Source organism: Musa acuminata, chromosome BXJ3-6 (genome assembly GCF_036884655.1).
Source record: "Musa acuminata AAA Group cultivar baxijiao chromosome BXJ3-6, Cavendish_Baxijiao_AAA, whole genome shotgun sequence".
Classification (NCBI taxonomy): Eukaryota; Viridiplantae; Streptophyta; class Magnoliopsida; order Zingiberales; family Musaceae; genus Musa; species Musa acuminata.
The window spans coordinates 39,320,653-39,331,955 of NC_088354.1; the positions used below are offsets into that span (position 1 = coordinate 39,320,653).

An 11,303-nucleotide genomic window follows, 5' to 3' on the forward strand; every position below is an offset into this window, starting at 1 on the left:
GGTTTGACCCGCTGACTGATTTATTAATCCCACGATTTGTCGTGTCTCTTCTCGGTTGGTTCGCAGCCACGTCAAACCCGCCTGTAATCCAACGCCCGCTTCCGAGTCGACTCGCCACCCACCTTCCTATGCGGCATCGCTCGCAGCACCGACGGTGGATATTTTCCCGCATACGAACTTTATGCCATTACGTGGGACACCGCCACTCTGAAGCGTTGATGTCTCGGACCGACTCAGATGAAATGATCACCCAAGAGTTTCTTCTGTGACGTGGCGGCTTCTCGAGGACCTCATGCTGTGGGACCCTGGAACTTCAAGCCCACTTCGGAGCCGTGTCAGAACAGAAGTCGGCGGATGGAGTGAGTGGGGCACATGTATTTTGGTAAGTACCAATAAGACCTCTATTTCTTATCCTGGCTTATGATCACCTTCTCTGCTTGCTTATTTAGTTGCCGCATACTCGCGTGCCGCCGCTCCCGACGAACATATCGGCCGAGATCTCTCGCGCGATCCGACGCTGCCATCTCCGAGATCTTTCTCCACAAAAGAGGAGACGAAGAAGAGGACAAAGGGGGAAGACGAGGAGCGCCTCCCTCTTGCCTCGCCCTCTTCTCTGGTTCTTCCGTTCGTCAACAGGGTCGAGGATTGAGAGATCCGTGGGCAAGGCGCGTAGATCGGAGGCAGATCGGTGCGTGAGCTAGTGCATCGGTGTGTCAGAGGGCGAGCTTGGCGGAGGAGGATCGACTCGTGTGTTTTAATCAGGTGATTTGCTTTTGGTTCTGTTATTTGATTGGATTTATCATCATCTTGTGGATCTGCCGGTTTTTGGAATGTTTGAGGTCTGTCATTTCCATTTTTTCTCTTCATTTTTTTCGATCTAAAGGCTGCCGCCCACTTCTTGTGGAACATCAGTGGAGAGAATTGCTCCTGAGCTCCATTTTTTTAAAAGCTTGGGCCGATTCCTTATCCCTGCCTAAGTTTCTGTAGATCTCAATGAATTCTGCATCTGTTCCCATGAAAATGGCCGTAACATGCTTGGAGTCCAACTCCCTTGCAATAAGTGATGCTTTATGGATTCCTTGTGACAAAACTGTTAGATGAATTTTAACTGTTTGACGAATTGTCAGTACTCTTAATTGCGTCCGACCATAAATTTAACAATATGTTGTGTTATAATCGTTTTATCAGCAAATCTAAGTTCTAAGAATTTCCATCTTTTGGGTTAAAAATTGTTACGATCTCAAGCTGGTCATCGTGTTACCTTCAGAATGTTTACTAAAGCTTGTGTATAAAGGGATCATCGAAGAATCAAAACTTGTGTGGTGTTAAATGGTTCTCGGTGCAGTCATAAGTTTGATAGGGACCTCCAAACCAAAGAAGAGCACTCGTGCTACCCTGATTGCCATGAAGTTTCTAACTTTATGCCGTGGGCTTTTCCAGGCTTCAACGACTTGGAAAACCAAATTAAATTCAAAGGCGATGACTTTAAAATTTTGATCTTCAACCTGCACGATGCTGTTTGCACATGGTAGATCGTGACTTGATCTAATTTTAGACGGGTTGCATCACGTTCTTTTCAGACATCAAAGAATTTTTTGAACTTAGAATTTTATGATTATTTTTGTACATGTTCAAGCTATTGATGTGTTAAATGATAATTTATTTGTACATGTCACTGTATATTTATGTATACAGTTTCCTATTTACTTCCCAGTGATGTTTGACTCGTTCACTTTCCCTCTTGCCTTATCTACTCCTCCAACATTGTGAATTATCAGAACCATTGTGACCTGTACATAACAGATCCCAACCAGCGGCATCATGTTATATTGCTTATTGGCTGTCTCGTTTTGGCTTTGTGAGTCAGATTGGCCTTCTGGTATAGCTCATCCAGGGAATCCTTCTGCTACCGCTGAGACTGAAAGGGCACAGCAATTAAGCTAGTATATTCAACTCCTCAGAAGCAAGTAACCAGTTGACTAACGGAGTTGGCAGAAGGTGCTTCGGAAGAGAAAAGAAATGGCACCCAGCATTAGGAAGGCTCTGGGAACTGTCAAGGACCAGACCAGCATTGGCCTGGCCAAGGTTTCCAGTAACATGGCCCCTGAACTCGATGTGGCAATCGTGAAGGCAACCAGTCATGATGATGAGCCTGCTAATGAGAAGTACCTCAGGGAGATCCTGAGCATGACATCCTACTCCAGAGGTTACGTCAGTGCCTGCATTGCTACTGTGTCAAAGCGGCTTGGTAAAACTCGTGACTGGGTCGTGGCAGTCAAGGCACTCGTGCTCGTCCATCGTCTTCTGGTTGATGGGGACCCTGCATTCCAACATGAGATTCTCTATGCAACCCGAAGGGGAACCCGTCTGCTTAACATGTCTGATTTTCGTGATGAGGCACACTCTAATTCCTGGGATCACTCTGCCTTTGTTCGCACCTATGCTCTTTATTTGGATCAACGTCTAGAGTGTATGGTATATGAAAGGAAACAAGGTGGTGGCAACAGCCGCTCGAATGAGTCCACAACAGATCGCTGGAGATCACCCCCACCAAATCGATCTGATTATGGAGATCATGATCCTTATGCCCATGGGAATTATGGGAGGTCCTCATACTCATACCCTCCGCGTGATGGCGGTGCTGGGTATGATGAACGACAGAACGGGGAAGATAAGAAACCGCCAACACCCTTCCGGGACATGAGGCCAGAGAGGGTGCTGGGGAGGATGCACCATTTTCAGCAGCTGCTTGATCGCTTCCTTGCCTGCCGCCCCACAGGTAATGCAAAGTTCAGCAGGATGATCCTCATTGCTCTCTACCCTATTGTCAGGGAGAGCTTCCAGCTCTATGCTGACATATGCGAGATACTAGCGGTCCTTCTTGACCGCTTCTTTGACATGGATTACGCTGACTGTGTCAAATCGTTTGAGGCCTATGCTAGTGCTGCAAAGCAGATTGATGAGTTATGTACCTTCTATGCCTGGTGCAAGGACACGGGGGTGGCCAGGTCATCGGAGTACCCAGAGGTGCAGCGCATTACTGAAAAGCTTCTGGAGACACTGGAAGAGTTTACGAGGGACAGAGCAAGGAGGCCAAAGAGCCCTCCTAGAGAGGCTATTCCTGCAGCCACGATGGATAGGGAACGAGAACCAGAACAAGACATGAACAGCATTAAAGCTCTTCCAGCACCATCTGATTACAAGGAAGAGGAGCCAGAGCCCGCTAAGGTTGGAGTGGAACCTGTCAAGCAGCAGCCACAGCAGCAACAAACTGACTTGGTGGATTTAAGAGAAGATGGCTCATCTACTGATGACCAGTCGAACAAGCTCGCGTTAGCCCTTTTCCAGGGGCCGGTGGCGGGCAGTGGTGCAAATGGTTCATGGGAGGCATTCCCCTCATCCAATGGGGACTCAGGAGTGACTTCGGCATGGCAAACACCTGCAGCAGAACCTGGAAAAGCGGACTGGGAGATTGTCCTTGTTGAGACAACTAGTAATCTCTCGAAGCAGCAGGCCTCGCTAGGTGGCGGTCTGGATCCTCTACTACTCGATGGCATGTATGACCAAGGGGTTGTGAGGCAGCAAGTGAATGCACAGATCAATGGAGGGAGTGCAAGCAGTGTGGCCTTGCCTGTGCCTGGACGAGGCGCTGCTCCAGTGCTTGCCCTTCCGGCACCTGATGGTACCGTGCAGACCATTGGGCAGGACCCATTTGTGGCATCCCTTAGCATTCCTCCACCTTCCTACGTTCAGATGGCAGATGTAGAGAAGAAACAGCAGCTGTTGGTTCAGGAGCAGGTCTTGTGGCAGCAATATGCCAAGGATGGCATGCAGGGCCAGTCCAGTTTAGCCAAGCTCAACAACATCTTCATTCCCAACCCTACAATGCCATATGGGATGCCAACAGCCTATAATACGGCAGGTGGATACTACTATCCCACCTACTGAATCTTGTTCCTTGATCTCCCTTTGGAATCTGTGTTTTGTTTTGTTTTGTTTTGTTTTGTTTTAGCTCAGTTTGTCGACTGTCGATCGTCCCCTGATACCATATGTATTAACAATTATTTGGTCTATGTATCAAGGTTTGTGAGTGTGTCTCATATGGTGGCATATGTTCTGTAGCTCTTGATCGAGTGAACGTTGTCCGGAGTCATACGTCATTGTGCTGTGCAGCTGCAATAAGAAACTTGTGCTTATGCTCTTTCCTACCTCTGTTGACTCAACAGGCAGCTCAGAAATCCCGGACTTACGTTGGGCTGACTAATTACAATTCCATGTTGAAATCGTCGTTGAGCTGGCAATTGATTGATCCCTTTGTGAAACGTGGGCGTCACAGCAACACATTTTGATGGTCCATATTCACCATTTTTAGATATTTACATGGAGTTTCCCATATAATAATTATATTGTTGTGGCCAACTTAGCCTTTTCTGCATTAAAGTTTAGCTACTTTGCTTTGTCACCTAACTACGATTAATTTGGTGAAAAGGGGCTCCTCTTATGATCCAATGCCTTTTCATTTCCAAATGGAGGTGGAGCATCTATGACCTCTCCATGATGGATTCGGTAACATAACATATTGTTTAGATGCTTGCAATAAGATCGTCCTTGCAATGCTTAGTATTTATTGATTTGATAAGCTTACAGATCAAAATTATGATGAACGATAATTAAATGATATTCTAAGGCTACTACTTTGTTGACGGACCGACCACCAAACCCATTTTTCCCAACAAGAAACATGTCGCCTTTACATCTTGCAGATGCCAAGTCCTCGAGACACCGATCATCCAGCTTTCCATGTTTCATGAAGACGGACTGTCTTGATCTTGACTGTCGCGAAATCAAGATCTTGATGGACCCTCAATCCAAGTCACTCTTTCTGGTCTTCTGTCAATTCTTACGTCGCTTGCTTGGAGTTGGAGGCAAACTGCAGCAAAACACTGTCGGCATGCACTTGATCACGATGGTGTAAAAACGAGCAAATATCTTTGATGTGAAACAAGATGAAAAAAAAAAGAAAAAAGAGTGAAATATAAGAGAATGAAAAAGATTTCTTTTTTCAAAGAGATAATTATGAGTTAATAGCTCAAATATAAAAATTTGATGAGGTTTTGAAAATAAGAATGTTTCATCAATTTTTATTCCTTCCCCCAATTATAGATTTCTTGTACATTAAAAATTTACTAAAAGTAAAACATAAATTATAATATATATTAAATTCATGGTGTATTATATTTTATATTTTTATAAGCTTAAAATTTATTGTCTTAGAACTTGAGAGTCACTATGTACTACATCATTCTTCCGAAAAAGAATTCATGAGTTGTTGTCGTTATTATCATGATAAACTAATAAAATTTAAATATTAAATGTGGAGTGAGTGTGAACATTAAAATAAAGTTCAATCTTGTAAGCCTAGTTGAAAACTCAAGATTAATTTTCTTTTTATTGAGTTTATTGTAAGTTCATCTTGGAAAACATTCTTTTTTCAAAAATATCCAAATAATACATGACGTTGTTGATCTTTTTTTTATAAACTTAGTTGCTAGCTTCGAGATTTTTCTTTACTTCTTCGTGAAATCCTCTTCTTTAAACTTGATATAGGTGATTCAAATACTTTAGCAAGATTTAGAAAATGAAATACAACCATAAATAATCTCAAATAAACTCTTCTTATAGAACGATTAGCCATAGAGTTATAAATAAATTTAATATAAGGTAGCATGAGATTCTATTGTTTTGATCTTTTTGCTAATTGTTGAAGATTGTTAAATTATGAAAAGAAAATTTGAACATAATCAAATGGAAGAAAATTATCAGAGTATCCTGATTTCATATTATCCTAATATGAAATGAAATCTTCATCTTTCCTTTCCGAAGGTGTATCTCTTCTATCTTGTCTCATCATATTGAAATATAACATCGAAGTCTTGTAGTAATTAATTTTATTTTTTAATTTTCAAATATCTCCTTGTACTCAAAGAATTTCTCATCAGTATTAAACCATTCAAAATACTCTTCAGGTTGAAGTCAACCATGGAACTTCGACAATTCAATCTTGATGTTGTCATTTACATGAAAAGAACTCGACAAGTCAATCTTAATGTTGTTATTTACATGAAAAAATTTCTTGGTGGATGAGTCTCCTATAGCTTATTTGGATGTAAAAGGGATTCATGTTTTCAAATCAATCACTTGCATAACCATAACTCGAGCCTCTAGGACCATGAGTTTTTTTACATTCAAGACGTATAGTAATATTTTCAACTAGTTTTCTCGGTGCTTCAATTTATATATCTCTTTCATCTTTATCTAGTTGTATCTTTCTTTTGTCCTATCATCCTTTATTGTTGTTGTAAAAAAAAAAGTACTCTAAGAGTGACTTGGATATCAAATAATGTGAAATAAGATGATAAAAAAATAGAAAACAAATGAAAACTCTCTCTCTCTCTCTCTTCAAAGAGATAACTATATAACTCAAAATACAAAAGTCTGATAAGATTTCAAAAATAAAAAATATTCCATCAATTTTCCTTCCTTCCACTTTTACAGATTGAATCCCTCAACCACTTAGTTAATGAATCACAATTTACTAAAAGTTAAATATAAATTATAATATATATTAAATTCATGATTCATTATATTTTGATGATTTTAAATTTTATAATTATTTTAAAAATATGAATTATTTTTTAAAAAAAATCGATAGGATTACACTTAAAAATTATTATCTTAAAGTTTAAAAACATTCGACATTTGCCCAACACCTCGAGCATTAAACTTGAAACTTGATGGGTTGTATTGGGGGATTAAACTCCTGACATGCTAGAAAAATGTATTGCTCAGAGAATTGATTTCTACCTTTACAGACACATCAGAACGCATTCAAAACTTGCGTTGAGATGGATGCCAATGTGCATGAATGATGTTAATGCCATCCTCACTGATTACCTCACAGTCATTTGTCCCTCTATTCACTATTGCAGATGGCCTAACCAAGCTACTCCACCGGGGCTCGTGTTTGCTGGCCTGAACTTGGACTTCAGTTCGATGCGCCACCTCCTCAGATTAGTTCGCGTTCGAATGGATCATTCTTCAATAGGATACTCAATTTGTTGCCTGTCAGCCGACCGATATATGGAAATGCACGCCACCATATGTGGTAATATATCGTCCCCTTTATGCGCGTCCTATAATTCTTAACATATATGCCCTTGAATTTATTGTAATTTAGATATGGGAAAAAGTTTGAAGTACTGGAAAAGGAAAAGTTTCTTCTGATGGCCATCCGACCGTAAAAATCCAACTCAAACAACGAGGATGAGGTAATCACACCGGTGGCCGTGACGGGAGCGATCACGGCACAGGGGAAAGGAAGCTGAAGCTTAAATCAGCTTGAAGAGACACTGTCACTCGTCGCCACTGCCTGCCAACATTCATCTTCCGCTCGCCCCCCGCTTCCCTTCCCCTTCCTATCCGCCGGCGGCAAGCCATAGCTCGTCGCACTGTTGGGGTGCAGGATGGGCCAGGGGATGAGCTGCGCCTGTTCCGGCTATGACCACGACTTCTTCGCTGCTGTCCAAGGTGGCGACTTGAGGGCCGTGGAATCGTTCATCAGGAGTGATCCCTCGTTGGTTTTCCGCACCACCATCTACGACGGCCTCTCCGCCCTCCACGTCGCCGCCGCCAATGGGCGCGTCGAGGTGCGCCCCGGGCTTCCTTAAGCCTCGTTGTCCCCTTCTCTGGTTCCCATCGTCGGTGTTTTCTTGATCAGATCTCGGATTCTTTTGTGAATGTTGGTAGGTGTTGTCGATGATTTTGGATCGATCTGTCAATCCTGACACCGTGAACCGGCATAAACAGGTGATAAGTTCATAAAAATGCAAAATTTCCGTATCTACAGCCTCTTTGATTGTTCATGCTAGAAATCTAGTTGGAAAAGTCTTTATTCTTACGGGATTTCCTTGATCGTGCAAAGACTCCATTGATGTTGGCCGTGATGCATGGGAAATTCGCCTGCGTGCAGAAACTACTTGAAGCTGGGGCAAATGTGAGTCAGGATTCTTGCCTTTTGGCTCTCTTTTCTTTTTCGTGGGGCTCATTGGTTAGAAATCCTAAGTTATGATGTCGAAATTGATGTTTTCTTCTTTCTATTTGGTAGATCTTAACGTTTGATTCTTTAAACGGAAGGACCTGCCTGCATCATGCTGCTTATTATGGCTATGCCGACTGTCTTCAGGTGATTCTGTCAGCTGCTCAATCCGCGACCGTTGCTGATTCGTGGTAGGTTTCTGTAAAATCGTGTTATTTCTTGCTGAGCAGGATCAAGATCTTCAGATCCTGCACTTTCTGGTAATCTTCTTTTTCTTTTAAACCTCTGCTTCGATTTGTAATTCATTTGCAGGGGATTCAGGCGTTTTGTGAATGTGAGAGATAGCAGTGGAGCCACTCCTTTGCACCTTGCAGCAAGGCAAACAAAGCCTGATTGTGTCCACATTTTGCTAGACAATGGGGCTCTTGTCTCTGCTACCACCGGCGGATATTGGTAATGTTCGATTTTGCATTGCTCCCTCTCGAATTATACGGACTTGTATAATTGGTGTGAAGTCTGAATGTTGAGACTGTAGCTACGAGCGTAACAGGTTCCCTATTGCAGTTGCCCTGGGAGCACAGCTTTGCACTTGGCGGCTCGGGGTGGAAGTTTGGATTGTGTTCGTGAATTGCTTGCCTGGGGAGCTAATAGGCTTCAGAGAGATTCATCAGGGTGAAAATGCTTTGTTTGTCCCTTTTGCTCCTGATCTTTCATTTTTGGGCTTAGCTTAAGTCAAACACGCTACACTAATGATGGTTTATTCTGTTGGCTTTTCTCCTAAAGGAAATTTGCCATGCCTTTAGACTTTTCCCCCAATTTTTTCTCTTCTTTACTGACTTCAATTTTTTCGTTCTGAGTGGTGGTAGCAAAACTAAAATTCCAAAGTCTAATACCTTTTAGCTTTTGTCTCGCTAAATTCAAACAGTCAACTAGCACAATCTTCCGAAATTGTCTCATGAATTATAACTTGTGAAGATGGCTTGCTTCCCTGATGGTACTGCAGGAGAATACCATATGCTGTTGCACTCAAGCGAAACCATGGAGCATGTGCAGCTTTACTGAATCCATCAGCGGCGGAACCTCTGGTGTGGCCTTCTCCATTGAAGTTCATAAGTGAACTTGATCCAGATGCAAAGGCTCTATTAGAGGCAGCTCTGGTGGTGGCTAACAGGAAAAGAGAGAAGAAAATCTTGAAGGGGATTGCATATTCCTTGCCATCTCCCACTCATTCAGATGAATCAACTGATGATGATACACCTGAGGTATTCCACTATTCCTGCTTGTAGTTTATCGGTTTCTAAAGAATATCAGAACTCCCTCTCTATTAATTACACTCGCAACAACAACAATGGACATAGGATCATAATGATGTCTAACCTTTCTTGCGAACAGATGTAAGGCTAACAAAGTCACTTTTAGAAATTACATCATCAGGGATTATCATTCACACAAAGCAAATATTGGTGAAAAAGGTAGGCTCTTCAAGAACTATAATTCTAATGTTCTTCAAGCTGAGAAGTTGTAGCAAACAAATATGCATTTTCACTACTTCAGGCATGCAATGCTGATAGATGCCACATGGTGTTGGCATTATGTTGCACCTCCTAGCTGAATCTGCAATGCTTGTAATGGCTATGTCTGTCTTTTGCGATGAGAACTTCATATATGTACAATAGTTTGACCACTCATTTAGGCATACATGTACATGTCCCCAGTTAAGCCAAGTGCAGCATGATTCCTCTATCTAATATCCTTTACTCCTCTGAAGTTTACTCTAACCTTTTTGATGATGGACCTCACATTAGCATTTGCAAAATAACAATTTCGTTTTCCCCATTGAAAAGGCATTTGGCCTCAATAGGCCTGTTTATTGTTGTTTAATGATTTATTTTGGGATAAATATTCACTGGCTTCCTGGCTGTATGAATTTGTTCTTGAATTCATAAAGAAAAATACTTTTTTGCAGGAGAGTGATAGTGAGCTCTGCTATATCTGCTTCGACCAAGTCTGTACTATTAAGGTCCAAGACTGTGGGCACCAGATGTGTGCTCATTGCATGCTAGCACTCTGCTGCCACAATAAGCCGAGTTCCATGAGTTTGTGCTCATCATCACCAACCTGCCCTTTCTGCCGCAGCGGCATATCTCGACTGGTGATTGCAAAGAACAGGGTTAAAGATGAGGGAGACAAGGACACCATCTCCAAGCTTAGGAGATCAAGGAGATCTACAAACTTCAGTGAAGGAAGTAGCAGTCTCAAAGGCTTATCATCAGTTATTGGGTCATGCGGAAAGATGACTCTTGGCTCAGGACATATCAGTGATGGCAACGATATGGCGGACAAACCTTCAGATGTATAGGGTAGTTAGAAGTTTCTTAAGTTTTGGATCACTGATGAAATCTTGAGCTGGCCATGGTGAACTCTCATATTCAGAAACCTAATGGAGAAGAGGAATAAACAAGCTCTCGCGATTTTATGATTGAAGCCAATGGTTCTTTTGGTCAGATAGGAGTACTACATGCTGCTTTGTGAGGAGAGACTGCAGATGGGTTCTGAGAACTCAGCTGGTTTCTGCATCATAAACAACTACAGCTTCTCAATGTTCTTTTCTTATCCATTAAGTATGAGAGTTTGCCTGTCGATCTTGCATTATAATGCTTTGATGTATTTCAAGAACTCGCTATAAGAGTCTTTTTGGTGTTGGCCATCATTTGACTGCTTCCATATGCTTGACGTGAGGATGGGCTCCATTGCCGAGCAGCCCTTTAGAAGATGCCAGCATCTTCTCATCCTTCTGTCATGTTGTGGCCAAGATGCCAAAACTTTACCTGTGCATCGTCTGTTGACATGGACAATTGATATCTTTGGTGATGATGCTTGTGCAGGGGCAACAAAACTCTCCCAAAAGAAAAGCTAAAGAAGACTCCATTATTTAGAGAGCTGGGCCACCTGTCTGCCTAGGCTTTGGTCCTTTTCTTTCTTTGGCAGTGTGCAGATCCTGACATTTACCTAGGCACCAACTCGTACTGGACTCTAGGAGTAGTCCTTCCATCATTTGTTCTCGGTGCCACGGTGATGTAGGCTTGCTTGTTAAAGCCTTTCTTTCAGAAGATGGATGATTGACATTAAGACGAATTATGCAAAGAAGGATCGATACTACATTGATAATACATATTAGCTGAATTAAAGGTGGAATCGACCGTGGACT

The 11,303-nt window shown here is 42.2% G+C and overlaps 2 protein-coding genes across 4 annotated transcripts; both read left to right on the forward strand.

Moving 5' to 3' along the window:
• The first annotated feature begins 434 nt into the window (after positions 1–434).
• Positions 435–4,208, forward strand: LOC103989758 (putative clathrin assembly protein At2g25430). Of its 3 annotated transcripts, none has more exons than XM_065154885.1 (2): positions 435–762; positions 1,779–4,208. In XM_065154885.1, exon 2 carries the CDS (start codon positions 2,020–2,022, stop codon positions 3,946–3,948), a length of 1,929 nt encoding a protein of 642 aa, XP_065010957.1. In that variant the 5' UTR covers positions 435–762; positions 1,779–2,019; the 3' UTR covers positions 3,949–4,208. The 3 variants fall into 3 exon arrangements, with proteins under 3 accessions (XP_065010957.1, XP_018683451.2, XP_009406985.2); XM_018827906.2 differs by having other exon boundaries at positions 1,804–4,208; XM_009408710.3 differs by having other exon boundaries at positions 1,868–4,208.
• Positions 4,209–7,291: 3,083 nt separating this feature from the next.
• On the forward strand, positions 7,292–10,771 carry LOC135586983 (E3 ubiquitin-protein ligase XB3-like). Its single transcript, XM_065155348.1, has 8 exons — positions 7,292–7,706; positions 7,807–7,866; positions 7,982–8,053; positions 8,165–8,286; positions 8,408–8,548; positions 8,660–8,767; positions 9,099–9,357; positions 10,062–10,771. The coding sequence occupies exons 1-8, from the start codon at positions 7,524–7,526 to the stop codon at positions 10,452–10,454; spliced, it is 1,338 nt and encodes a 445-aa protein (XP_065011420.1). The 5' UTR covers positions 7,292–7,523; the 3' UTR covers positions 10,455–10,771.
• The last annotated feature ends 532 nt before the right edge of the window (positions 10,772–11,303 follow it).

Bases quoted from the DNA above. Each gene is read 5' to 3' on its own strand.
- LOC103989758 (XM_065154885.1), top strand. From the start codon at position 2,020: ATGGCACCCAGCATTAGGAAGGCTCTGGGAACTGTCAAGGACCAGACC.
- LOC135586983 (XM_065155348.1), top strand. From the start codon at position 7,524: ATGGGCCAGGGGATGAGCTGCGCCTGTTCCGGCTATGACCACGACTTC. The intron at 7,707-7,806 runs GTGCGCCCCGGG...GAATGTTGGTAG, and splicing joins CCGCCAATGGGCGCGTCGAG to GTGTTGTCGATGATTTTGGA. The intron at 9,358-10,061 runs GTATTCCACTAT...ACTTTTTTGCAG, and splicing joins CTGATGATGATACACCTGAG to GAGAGTGATAGTGAGCTCTG.